Source organism: Stylophora pistillata, chromosome 7, assembly GCF_964205215.1.
Source record: "Stylophora pistillata chromosome 7, jaStyPist1.2, whole genome shotgun sequence".
Classification (NCBI taxonomy): domain Eukaryota; kingdom Metazoa; phylum Cnidaria; class Anthozoa; order Scleractinia; family Pocilloporidae; genus Stylophora; species Stylophora pistillata.
Window position 1 is genome coordinate 31,676,152 of NC_142525.1, and position 12,410 is coordinate 31,688,561.

Here is a 12,410-nt window from a genome sequence, read left to right on the forward strand (position 1 = left end):
GATTACCCACCTGGCGACCGTCTCCGACACATCAGAGCTGATTTCAGGCGACGAGTTTTCATATCCAAAGAAGTTACTTGGCAATTGAAGCCGTTTGGCTTTCTCCTTTTGATCAGCCGTCACTCCTTTCTCAAAGAATATCATGATATCTTCTCCAGGTTCCTCTGACGCTCGTGTGTCAGGAGGTTTGCTTTCTGGTTTTGATGAAGACAGACCCTTCTCTGGTTTAGATACAAGCAACTGTGCAGCACTGTCGAAGGTTTCTTTGAATTTAGTAGCAACTTCACTTGTTCTAAACCTTGCAGCTAAAGTCTCTGCTGTGGCTTCTTCTTCCGAGAAGTCAGCAAGTGTTGTCCAGAGCCATGCCTTATCGGAGTTTGGAAAAGGCTTCAGTATCATATCCGTAGAAATCACGTGGTTAGCACAGAGTTTCAAGACATGTTCACGCCTCATTAAAATCCTGTTTTTATTAGATTTCGAGTCACAGAGTATCTTGATATCGCCAACACCTCTTTCTTTCCACTGCGATGTATCACCGTCATACCTGAACAATTTACAACGTTCACAGAAAAGCACCTCTTGACCTTCTTCTCCTGTTCGGCATTCCACCTTATCAGGAAGTGGTATTAGGGGCTCGAAATACGGACCATCATCTTCTCCACGGCCAGGACTCTCAGGAGATGACGGCGTCGTAGGTGATGATGGTGATTTAGGTTTGCGAGATGGTGACCCAGGTAAAACTGTCAAACTGAAGGTGAACTTCACAGGTGTTGTTCCACCAAACGGAAGACTACTGGGTAAGTTACTCTTTTCAGGTGTCGTTGCAGGCTTTTGCAGCAAGATACTTCCTTGCTTACTAGGAGAAGATGTCTTCCTTGGAGACAGGTAAATTTCATCTTCTTTTTCTTCATTTGGATCTCCACGTCCAATAGTAAAGAGTTTCGAGCTAGCCAGTGCCAGGCCACCAGGTGATTGGATAGTGAATGAAGCTTGAGAAGGCTCCTTTATTACGTCCTGAGCAGTGTTTGCTGCTTCTGATTGAAGGACCGCAGCATTCGACACTGGTCCTGAAGATTTCAAATTTTCTTCCTTGGCTTTGGACATTGTTCCCTGAGGTTCTGTTGCAGTCTTACCAAAGTTACATGCAATGCATTGTAAATGTTCGGCATTGTTATCAACGTCACACACTTCACATATCCACGAACCTGGAGCAGGAGCAAACCTCGACAAAAATTGCTTATAAAGTGCACAACCAGTTCCTTGTTCATTACCAGCTGCCTCCTTTGCAGGGCTAGTTTCTAAGGGTAATGTCTCTTTGAGGTCATCAAATACTTCCTTGAACTTTCCAGCAATTTCTTCAGACTTAAACCTAATGGCGAGCCTCTCTGGTTTCGCCTCACCCTCGGTATAATCGGCTGGAGTGAACCACATCCAAGAACGATCTGATCCAACATTGGGTTTGAGTTCCATCCCAGCACTGATGTAATGATTGGCACACAATTTTTTTATCTGCTCCCGTCTCATGAGCACTCTTCCTTGACCAGACTTTGGATGCTGTAAGAGCTTCATTTCTCCAAGCCCTCGTTCTTTCCATTGACTAGAATCACTGTCAAAGCGGTATAGCTTGCCTCGCTCGCAAAACAGCACATCTAAACCTTCTTCACCTGTCACAACATGAATTTCATCTGGAAGAGCAATGATTGGCTCAAAGTGAAGTTTATCGTCATCTTGCCCTTCGACGTCTTCACTAGTCTCAGCAAATAACTCTTTACCAGCTCCTTGAAATGGTTTAAAGCTCTCTCTTTCCTGAGTCATGGAAAATGCATCGTCTTCTTTGGGCTTTAGAGATGAAAATGTCAGTTGACCAACCGCAGAGGACTCTCCAAACACATGTGAGGTGGGTATACTTAGTTTTGGCCTTAGATCACCATCTTTAGATCTGGGCTCAGTGCCCTTTGCTTCATTCTCGTTCTTTGATATCATAGGCTCTTTTGATATCCCATAACCATAGCATCCACTGCAAGGTGTGTGTTTAGTATAATTGAAGAAATTTACCGGTAGACAAAGGCGACATGCTTTCTCACGATCACCTATTGTGGCACGAACTTCATAAACGAGAACACAGTCTTCGTCTTGCTTTTTTGTTGCCTTAAGTGGACTCTTAGCTGTCAAAAAACGTCTCCCAGTCACGTGAGAAGGAAGAGTGGCAGGCCCAATGTTCTCTGATGGGACGGAATGAATCGGAACTGGTTTCACTGGGGTCGTTACCACATTTCCTTTACCAGATTGAAACTGTACCTGCACTTGAGATGGTTGCATGGCTGGCATTCTCGAGGGAGACTTATCTAATTCATCCTCTTCATCGTCGGTGGCAGAGTAACTTATGGTTTCATCGTCAGAATCTTCCGTGTCATCAATGTATTTAACATCATCATCATCATGATTATGGTCATATTCTTCTGCTACAAACGATGTAGGCACGGTTGTGCCATGCAAGGAAAACTCCTCTCCTGGCTCGTCAACAACATAAGGTGTAAAGTCATAGCCTCCGGCTGGGGAGTCTGGAGTAACTAATTCTTGCTGTTCTTTTGCAGCAGCAAGGCGTCGAAGTAACTCACTGCTAGAAAAGTCCATGTCGGGTCTGCTACTTAAAGTAAATGCCCCTTGCATCTGAGAATGTGTAAACGGTTGAGGGAACATTTCTGGCGTCTGTGGAGTACCCTTAAGTTGTGATTTGGCAGGATCCGAGAGCGGCCCTGTTCCCCGGTGCCACAAATTAGCTCCACCGAGAGGTGGAAGGGACTGAAGTTGACCAAACTGAAAGGTACCAGTGGGTTGTTGCCAAAACAATTTCTGCTCGGAAATTCCTAGATTGGTGGTGGGCGTACTAAATGAAAACGGAGGATAAGTTTGACCCTGCAAAGCATGCTCTAAAACATTTAGTGGCACTTGACTGTCCCCCTCATTTTTCTCGCCTAATTGAGGATCCGCCTGTGTATCAGATGCAGATAAATCTGGATCAAAAGATGGGGACTTCCCAGTATTAAAGGAACCAAATGGCACGCCGGGATCAGCCAGTTGTGGTGTCCCACCAAACACAGACGTTTCGGTAGACAACAGAGTGTTTTCAAAGGCAGCTTTCTCTGTTGTCGACAAGGAAGGAAATGATGCTCCAGCCATGCCTGACGAGCCAAAAGTGAAGGCAGGGGAGTTTGATTTGTCTGCATTAGCAGGGACTCCAAAGGGCGCCAACACAAATGGCTGAGTCATTGGAGGCTTTGTCCCTGCTGGCAGAGTGGAGGATACACCAGACACTTGAATTGGTACAGCACCTTCTTCGGACTCAGATGCCTTGTTATGAGTTGTTCCGTCTGATGAAGTACCAAACACAAATGGCGAACTACTTGAACTTGTCTTCTCTATTCTGGTACCATTTTCTCTGAGTGAAAAGCTAATTGGCAAACTGCTCGAGGCTGTATTCAGCGTTTGCACGCCGCTCTTTCCAAAGTCAACTTGCGACCCGGTAGAACTAGTATGAATAATTTTGTTAGCATCTTTTCCTATTGAAAAACTAAAAGAGGAGCTGATTGAGGAACCATCCGATGTTTCAAGACCACTATTCACAACGGCAAATGTTGTTCCTGCATCGACATTTGTAACTAAAGATGGGCCTTCAGATGAAGGTTTTCCTTGCAAACCAAGTGGTGGTGAACTACTTGGTGTTGCTCCACTCGAAAATTGAAAACCAGACTTGGAAGCCTCAGGGCGGGAGACAGCTGCATTTACTCCTGACAACTTGGCAGCTCCACAGGCGATGCACACACTTGTATGTTCTTCATTGGAAATTAAACACACAGAGCATGACCAAGAGCCAGGTTTTGCAGCAAATTTACCCATGAGGGCGGAAGTCTTCTTGTTTGTGGATTGTGCCGTTTTATGTACGTTAGAAGTATCTTTCTTTGGTAAATTTTGACAGTACTCAAACTTCTTCTTGAACAATAGGAACTCATCTTGGGTTTTGAACCTCACTGCCAATTGCTCTTGCTTCTCAATCTCCTCTGAATAATCAGCAAAAGTATTCCAAATCCACGCATTGGTCGTGCCTTTCTTTTCTGTTAATTTCATATCATTTGTGATGAAGTGATTAGCACAAATCTTATGGATTGCCTCGCGTCTCATCAATATTCGACTACGTCCCTTCTCTGAGTTATACAGAATCTTTAATATGCCAATACCGCGCTCTTTCCAAGCAGATACATCTTTGTCATAGCGATACAGCTTGGCTCTGCTACTGAACATGACCTCTTCATCTTCCTCTCCAGTTTGTACTTCAACTCGTTCAGGGAGGGGTATGAGTGGCTCAAAATGAACATCTTCAGTGTATGATGTAGAGGAATCATGTCTTGACCTTCCAGGCGATACAGGTGAAGTCACAAGCTCCTCAGCCTGCTCTACTCGCTTTTCTGGGTTGTTGCTTGCGCTTAACCCAGCAAAGAAACTTGAATCAATTTTTAATGGTCCCTTGATCCGAGGCGAAGTAAGAGGTTTTCCGCTTTTCGTTGCAGACATATGCTTTGTACCAGCCGGCGTGGATTCGAACAAAGGTTTACTCTGATCTCTTGGACTTGGATAAAGTGAAGTGGCATCAGGAAATGAAAGATATCCATAACTTGACGCCTGTATTATGTTCAATTGTTTCTAAAGGAAAAAAAAATTGTGTATTTGATTTTCATAGCGCGTGACGAAGATAGTACGTTTAGATTTTACACTCCTTCCATCTTTATTTAAAAATACGTTTTATAAGGCAAGAATATTATCAACGACAAACTCAATAACGTGAGAGCTTTTTGCACTAACCTGCAAAAGTTGTATTTGCTCAGACATGCTGTTCATGGCCTCATCTCTAATGGCCATTTGTTCTTGCAGGTAGCCATTATTGAGAGTCACTTCACTCAGTTTAGCAATCAGATCTTTTGTGCTGGCGTCATGTGGCTAAAGAAAAATTGAGGGGAAAAAAGTCTCCCTTCAAATCAAAAAGTAAATAATAGAAACATTTGGAATAACCGAGTTTGCCTTGCAGTGCTGCAAATAGCCCACAGCCTTAAAACCAGTTGCCCAGGGAATTCTTTAGAGGACTGTTTTACATGACTGTATTTTATCATTTAAAAACCTCAGCAAAGTCATGGAAGAAGTCGTTGTCTGTTGGTCAAATGCAGGTCTGGTTCATGAAAACTCACCGTTCAGTTCTGCTATAATAAGTTCTCTTTGTTACTAAGCAAAGATTATTTTCTGTCTCCAGGACATTCAAGAGGGAAATATGAATCAAATCCATTTCATCTTCAAAGAAGAATGAAACTCTTACCTGATCCAACCAGAAATTGTCATCGGATTCTTGTACCTCTGATGCATTAGTTGAGCTACGCCGGCTTCCCGGATAAGACGAACTTTGATGACTGTCCAGACGTTGGCCTAAAAAAAAGGAAATTCGTCTGTGCTCTTTTTCAATGTACCTTTTTAAAGAAATACTCACTGTCACGGATAAGTATTGTTTTGAGACTATCCTACTGTGTTATGTCCAATGCTTTGCCCTAAATTTCCTGGATTGTAGCTTTCCTTGTAGCTAGCATGTAGTATTTTTCGGAAGACAATTTTATATTTTTATACTTTACAGAACTATCAAAAACTCTGTTCAGGTCACTATACATAGGATTTCCAATGAAGAATTTAGTATTTACATTAAACAATCCTTACTAGATTTTTAAAGTAAAATAAACAATCTGACGGTAAGACTTCCTCAAATGCGCTAGGGGCCTGGAAAGTAACAGAAAGAAGACAGGATAGGTGGGGGGACAAAATGTCCGTTAAGACCACGTGATACTGAGGAACGGGAGTGAAGGGTTCCATTTTTGCAAAATTGTGCCAGGCTACCTGATGCTGGCTTAGACTGTAAAACTCCGGTTTTCATCAAGCTCTCTATTTCTGTAAGCTCATCCATGACAGCCTTTCGACCAATCTAGGGAGAGAGAATATCAATATTAACATTTCCAAATGAGTGGTAGTATCACCAATATTACTTATTTTGATCTTGTCCTGAACGCAAGCTCTGTTTGAGGAAATACCATACAAAGGGTTTGTGGAGATCATCTTATTTAATTTATCGACTCAATTGACAAGTGACAATGAATCCCCAACTTGAAAACATGTCACCATTTATGTTATATCAAGTAAAACAAATAGGAAGTCCAGTAACTATGGCAGAGCATCGATGCGTGGAATCCGAACGTCTGAGGTTCGATTACTAAAGGAAAATCAAATTTTTTCCGCTGCCTCACGCTTGTGAGAAGACGAAAAACATCACCCTTTCTGTCAAGTTATCACACACTTAAACTCTTAGAAAGTGACGAAAGTGGAAATCTAAATCGACAGTTTTTCCATAAGACACCGGTACATGGATGTGCACCTTTCAGTCTAAAATAAATAGTGTAATAATTGGTTCAAACATACATCAGAGGAATTAGCCATCTTTAGGTAAGACTGAAGTAATTCTCGTGCTTTTCGCAGATTTTGGTAATACTCCTGGGATGGTAGAGTGGATTCCGCCTCGGATTCCTCAGTTGCTGCACACTGCTCAACATGTGCAAGGTATTTGTAACCCTAGAAACAAAACCAAATGACTTTGAAGTCAATAACAATCCAAAAACTACCCTTGAAGATAATGGCATGGAAGCAACGATTTCCATCTTTACCTCTATTGTATTTTAAAATATCTCATCCTATTTTACTACTTGGCCGTCAAACATTCCTTTTAAAGAACGTCGAAAAGAATTTGGATGTGCCAGTCAACATCATGGATGATCCTTTACGGGCCAGTCTAGTGATCTTCCTGAGAGGCACTGCTAGCACTTCTGCTGGCTATACAAATTGAAACGCACAAAACAGACTTCTCCTTGTCTCTCTTACCTGTGCAAGATTGTACAGCCCTGGAGGTGTTTTGACCTGTTCAAAGAGTTCCATGGCTTCAAAGATCTTCCCTTCCTTCAAAAGGCCACCTCCTATTGCCAATCGCACAGACTGACACTGTGTCTTCAAATCATCTTCCTGTAGATAAAGTGACAGAAACTTTTAGCTGTAAGATAATCAAGCCACATGGAATGAATCATTTCCCTCCACTCACCTCTAGTTCATCAAACACATGAAGAAATAAGGGATTCCCACAATATGGTATGCTCTCATTCCTATGGAAAACAAGTAGCCATCGATCAACCACAAAATCAATTTATCAGTCAAAGAAGGTAATTTTGGTTTTATGAACTGAGTTAATAATGTAAAGGTGTAGTCTGATCGTCCGGGTGAGTGTAGTCCTGAGAAGGACTGTTGTCGGTGGCAGTGACTGACGTTTCGACAACCTGTGCGGAAGTCATCATCAGAGTCAAGTGAGTGATTGTTGTCAGTAGAATGTTCTTATTCCAGTTCGTGTGAGTTTCAAAGCTGACATTAGCATTAGCCTTTCGTCAGAGCAACTCAGTCAGGTACACCAGAGGAGACACGTGACCCAATTTTGAGTTGTTTCTTGTGACTCATAAAATTACTTTTAACTTGAAGGAAACAACAGAATAGTAGCATGACATGACAGAAAAACGATTGGAGAGGAGACATAGACAAATAAGATACTAGCAATGTCCAAACAAGTAGAAGGCCGCCTACAGGAAGATGAAAACAGAAAGTTAGGGGGGGAGTTTTCTACAAGCTTAGGCCGGATTTGGTCATGGTGGCCATAGGAAAAGTTAAAAGGGAACTCACTTTTCAAGCATTTCCAAGATTTTGGCTGCCTGTCTGAAGAAGTGTAAACTCCATTTTTCCAAACTCTGAAATGAAAAATATATATATAATGAAATCTAGCCCCACACCAAAATATTTTGTTATGGAATGGCTCAGTGAAGAAAAGGAGAGGTAAGAAAATCAAGTTTCTACAATTTCATAGCACCTGATCCCTAATTTTAAGTATCTAAAGCATTACAAGCTTCCGTCAGAGAAAAGGGAGATATTTTAAGACTTACAATAAATGTCAATAACTTGCATTCTGATCACCATGTATGTAGTCTACTCAACTATAATATATCAGCTATAACATATCAACTATAATATATATTATTAAAAACTGGATCATTGGATAATGCAATTCAAGACTTTTTATTGGCTTGGCCATTATGGTATATGAGCCAATATACCATAATCTACAAATATGGTAAGCATACGCATCAGTTTAAAATCAAAAGGGAGCTAAAAAATCCGGTTTCTTCTCACAAAATAATAATTTCTTGAGGGCGTTTTTAATAAAACAATGATTCCACTCGCGCTTGTTGGATATGAGATGATTATAGCCAACTCGGCGCTACGCGCCTCGTTGGCTATCTATCATCTCATATCCAACGCACACTCCTGGAATAATTGTTAAATATATGATATACATTATAACTATCAGCCTTTATAATATACAACAACAGACCTTCCAATGCTCCTCATAGAACCATGGATTTGGAACACTTCCCTTCAGATATGTTGCCTGAAACAACATGTTGGATATATTACGTTCTGTCAACTAATTTAAAACAAACTCATTTTTCCCTCAACCTGACCAGACATTAAGTAGATTCACATTTCATTTGTAACCTCTCAGAATGTCAAAATTTACAAAGTTCCAAAATACACATAGCCACCTAATACTCTGCTAATTAATCTTTTTTATTTGTCACCTTGTCAATGTGATTCTTGTGAGCTTAATTTTGTTTTCAGTTGACCTTAAAATTAGGGGAAAAAAAAAAACAAAAAAGGAGTGATGATATTTCCTTCTTACTAACCTTTGATCCAAAGGCATTAGCAAGATAGATCAGCAGTTGAACTTCCTGGCCATGTCTCTCGTCCACAGCTCGTATCTTCTCCATACCACACTGAACAGTGTGGCAAGTTTTATTAGAATCTTTAACACTATATAACAATTAAAGTATGGTTAATAAGTTTATGATTCAATAAAACACAAATTTTTGAAATTTCCAAAAAAATATCTGATAGTCTCTTGGCCAAGAAAAAAACACTGCATTACACCAGCCACGAAATTTTCCCACAATTGTAAAATCACAGGGTAAAACTTTTTATTTTAACACCTTTCCACCTTCTTTTTAACCATGCATAGGTTACTTTTGCAAGGAAAAAGCTTTATCAGAAAAAGTAACCCTGTTCCAAGCTTTATAAGAAAAAGTAACCTTATACTATTAGTGCAAAAGTTATTTCTTTCGAAATCTGCGACAAGTACACGATCTCAAGTGGTATGAATGCAAAAGAAAAGACCAATGGATTTCCACTACCCTTGAATAGGATGGTTCTTCATCAACATATTACCCCTAATTAGCTGGTACAAACAGGGGTGTGTGTTTCAACCCCAGAAGGACAAGGCAAATTAAGAGGGGTCAAACCAACCATGTGCTGTTGCAAAGAACCTACTTGTATTCCATTTTACCTGAATCGTGTGAATAAGCTCTGTACCCAAGAAATTTGTCATGGCTGGATAAACAAACACCAGGTATAAACAGTTTGATCACATCTACCTTAACTTAACTAAACCTCTACCTGAATTTTCCAGTGTAGAGATTATATGCACATGTCCACCACTCCTGTTGAACAGGTAAGCTTAGAGTATCACAAAGCGGCTGAGGTAGAATTTGAGGCTCATAATCCTCATAAAAAATGTCTTTGTCCTCCAGAACTCTAGCTGCTGAAGTCCTTACAACTGCATAAACAAATGCCTAGTAGTAAACAAACAGCTATTTTAAGGTGTATTTTTGAAAAAAGGTTTGAAATGACTAGATGATGCTGGAAAGAAGCAGGTGTTGGGTATCCTCATTTAAAGTTGTAACATCTTCTTGGCTACATCTACAAACACATTGTATGATTCATGAAAGAAGTAGCTGGCAAAACATTACCAATCTACCTAATGAAATAAGCTGACTGCCAGTTCTATTGTAAAACCCTGTAGCCAGAACAGACAAAGCAAAGAAACAAATCCAAATGCTTATCAATTTAGTTATAATTGTTTGTCCATGCAGAAGTCTCTGCATTACCTCTAGGTCCCTCAAGCATAACATGTTAGGAGCAATGTGTTTCTCAATGCTTGGAACATCAAGTCTCAGCTCTGGAAAAATGTCCTTCACCATGATACCCACTGAAGGAGGAAGATCAATGTTAATCAGCAAGAAATCTGAAGTTATAAATAAAAAATGAAGAGAAAAGTCAAGTGTAAGGAAGCTTTAATCCAACCTCCAGGCCTCATTTCCTTGTTGTATTGATACCAGTGTAATCCAATCCAGGTCATGTTTTCCAGGCTACGAGGATTCTCCCCAACTGCCACTACAATTCAAGAGATTCGAAACTATTACACAACTGAAAAACTAAGCAATGACCAACCAAAGAATAGGAGAAGTCTAGCTAAACTACTGACAAATGATTTTATCCATCAAATTCAAAACAACAATTTTAGCAATTTCCTGATTGAAGCAGCATGCAGGATGATTGTCTCATATGCATGACCTGTACTACCAGACATATTTAGCAAGGACACTTCTTCTGAAAAACATCTGTGACCTTCTCTCCCCCTCTCCTTCCAATGTTGTCAGATGCCAAATGTATCTATGACATCAGGCAGACCAACACTGAGAGGGGAGAGGGGAGGTGTCTCACGAAATGTGTTTGAGAGTGAACCTCACCAACAAGTTTTTCAGTGGCCTAGTGGGAAGAACATCCAGGGGCAACTTCCTAAGGAAGACTCAGAATTATCCATACCACAGTTATGAAAAATTCATAATTAATCTTGACTGTCGGCCGACTGTTGGCCAAGAGTTGGCTGTTTGTCGGTCGACTGTCGGCTGTTTGTTGGTTGACTGTTGGCCAACAGTCAGCCAACAGGTTTTTTGGGGAGCTATTATTGAATTTTACCCATTTTCTAGACAAAACTTTCCACTATTCTTGCAGAATGACAACCTTTCATCACCATCAAAAAACAGTCTGCAGTTTACCTTCATCCCAACCAACCAGTTGATCAACATCTGGTATTGTCATCTCAGTATCACAATAGTCTTCATCACATGCCAAGAAAGACTATGGAATGAAGAACAAAAAGGAAAATTATCATCAAAGTCCACCAACTCCTTAACTCAATCTTATCTCTGACAGGAACAGCAGAAAATGTACTGCAAAACATCTCTAGTCTCAGATTGAGAATCCATTATTTTTCCTTTCTGACAAATGCTGTCTCTAGACTCCACTGAGTTATGGATGCATGTGGGAGGTTGCTGAGCATGAAAGAAGTGCCAGAGTCACTCGAGGCAAGTGCATCCACAACTCAATAGTGTATGCTGTGGTGTTTATCAATTGTTTTATAACATAAAAAACAACTTCTTGCAAAACATTTGCTTACTTAGAAACATTTGCTCGCCCCAGCAGCTACACCCATTGGCAAATAGTAGACACTGAGTTGACCTTTCAGACCATGCATTGTATGTAATTTATGTTATAACTGACTAGAGCTCATCTTAACACTTAACAATGCAATGCTTACTTTAGACAAATCTCTCTCATCTCTGTAAAGTGCACTGAGGATGTCATGTTGCCCCTGCCTTGAGCAGCAGTCTGTGTGACAGGTGTCCAACCAATCTTGACCTAGCTTGTCTCTTGTGGCCATGAGAAAATGCCCTGCGGATTGAAATATGCTTTCAATGGAAAAATAGCTTGGATCCCTTGAACAAAACCTATTTAAACACACCTATTCAACTTCTCTCAAGTCCCTTATCTCAACTCCCGTTATCATGGACTCTTAGTTCTTATTCACCACTTTTCAAGCCATGTAACAAATCAACGTAGCTTGAGGGTAGGATGGGAAGAAATAAAACAAATAAACCACTTACCAGTTTGGCTGAGCCTTGAGCAGGCCATGATGTACCATTTGAGAGGGTCTTTGTTTTTAGGGGCTCTAGCAACCCAGGGTGTCTTTGTTTCAGGCTGAAGAATACTGACACTTGCCAAGTAACAGGCACAAGCCAATCTCAGCCCTCTAGGCCAAGTTACAAATTTCTATAGTAAAAAAAAAGAAAACATAACCAGATCTTACCAAATTAAATATATCTTCCAATAAAAGACTCGTTTTCTATGATGACACTCAAAAGAAGCCTCAGGTGAATTATGTAATTTATTTCCAGTTAGGAAACCAAAAAAAGATTAATCCTTGGAAAAGTCAACTTTAAACAGGTATTTAGACACAAAAGGACTGTCCAAATTATTTTTACATGGACTTATACTTGACACAACTTAACAAAACAAGATTCAAGACTACCATTGGTAAACATAAATTATGACATTTTTTC

General features: G+C 40.4%; 1 protein-coding gene across 1 annotated transcript in view; it reads right to left on the bottom strand.

The window, feature by feature from the left end:
• Positions 1–12,410, bottom strand: part of LOC111330521 (E3 SUMO-protein ligase RanBP2) — a 28,246-nt gene that overhangs the window by 5,183 nt on the left and 10,653 nt on the right. The window contains exons 14-29 of the mRNA XM_022935396.2: positions 11,955–12,120; positions 11,609–11,742; positions 11,067–11,148; positions 10,312–10,401; positions 10,116–10,216; positions 9,625–9,800; positions 8,859–8,985; positions 8,507–8,563; positions 7,801–7,865; positions 7,175–7,235; positions 6,961–7,098; positions 6,505–6,654; positions 5,929–6,013; positions 5,363–5,469; positions 4,858–4,992; positions 11–4,698 (exon numbers count right to left, since the gene is read on the bottom strand). Coding sequence (XP_022791131.2) covers positions 11–4,698; positions 4,858–4,992; positions 5,363–5,469; positions 5,929–6,013; positions 6,505–6,654; positions 6,961–7,098; positions 7,175–7,235; positions 7,801–7,865; positions 8,507–8,563; positions 8,859–8,985; positions 9,625–9,800; positions 10,116–10,216; positions 10,312–10,401; positions 11,067–11,148; positions 11,609–11,742; positions 11,955–12,120 — 6,362 coding nt within the window. The remainder of the gene's footprint in view (positions 1–10; positions 4,699–4,857; positions 4,993–5,362; positions 5,470–5,928; positions 6,014–6,504; positions 6,655–6,960; positions 7,099–7,174; positions 7,236–7,800; positions 7,866–8,506; positions 8,564–8,858; positions 8,986–9,624; positions 9,801–10,115; positions 10,217–10,311; positions 10,402–11,066; positions 11,149–11,608; positions 11,743–11,954; positions 12,121–12,410) is intronic.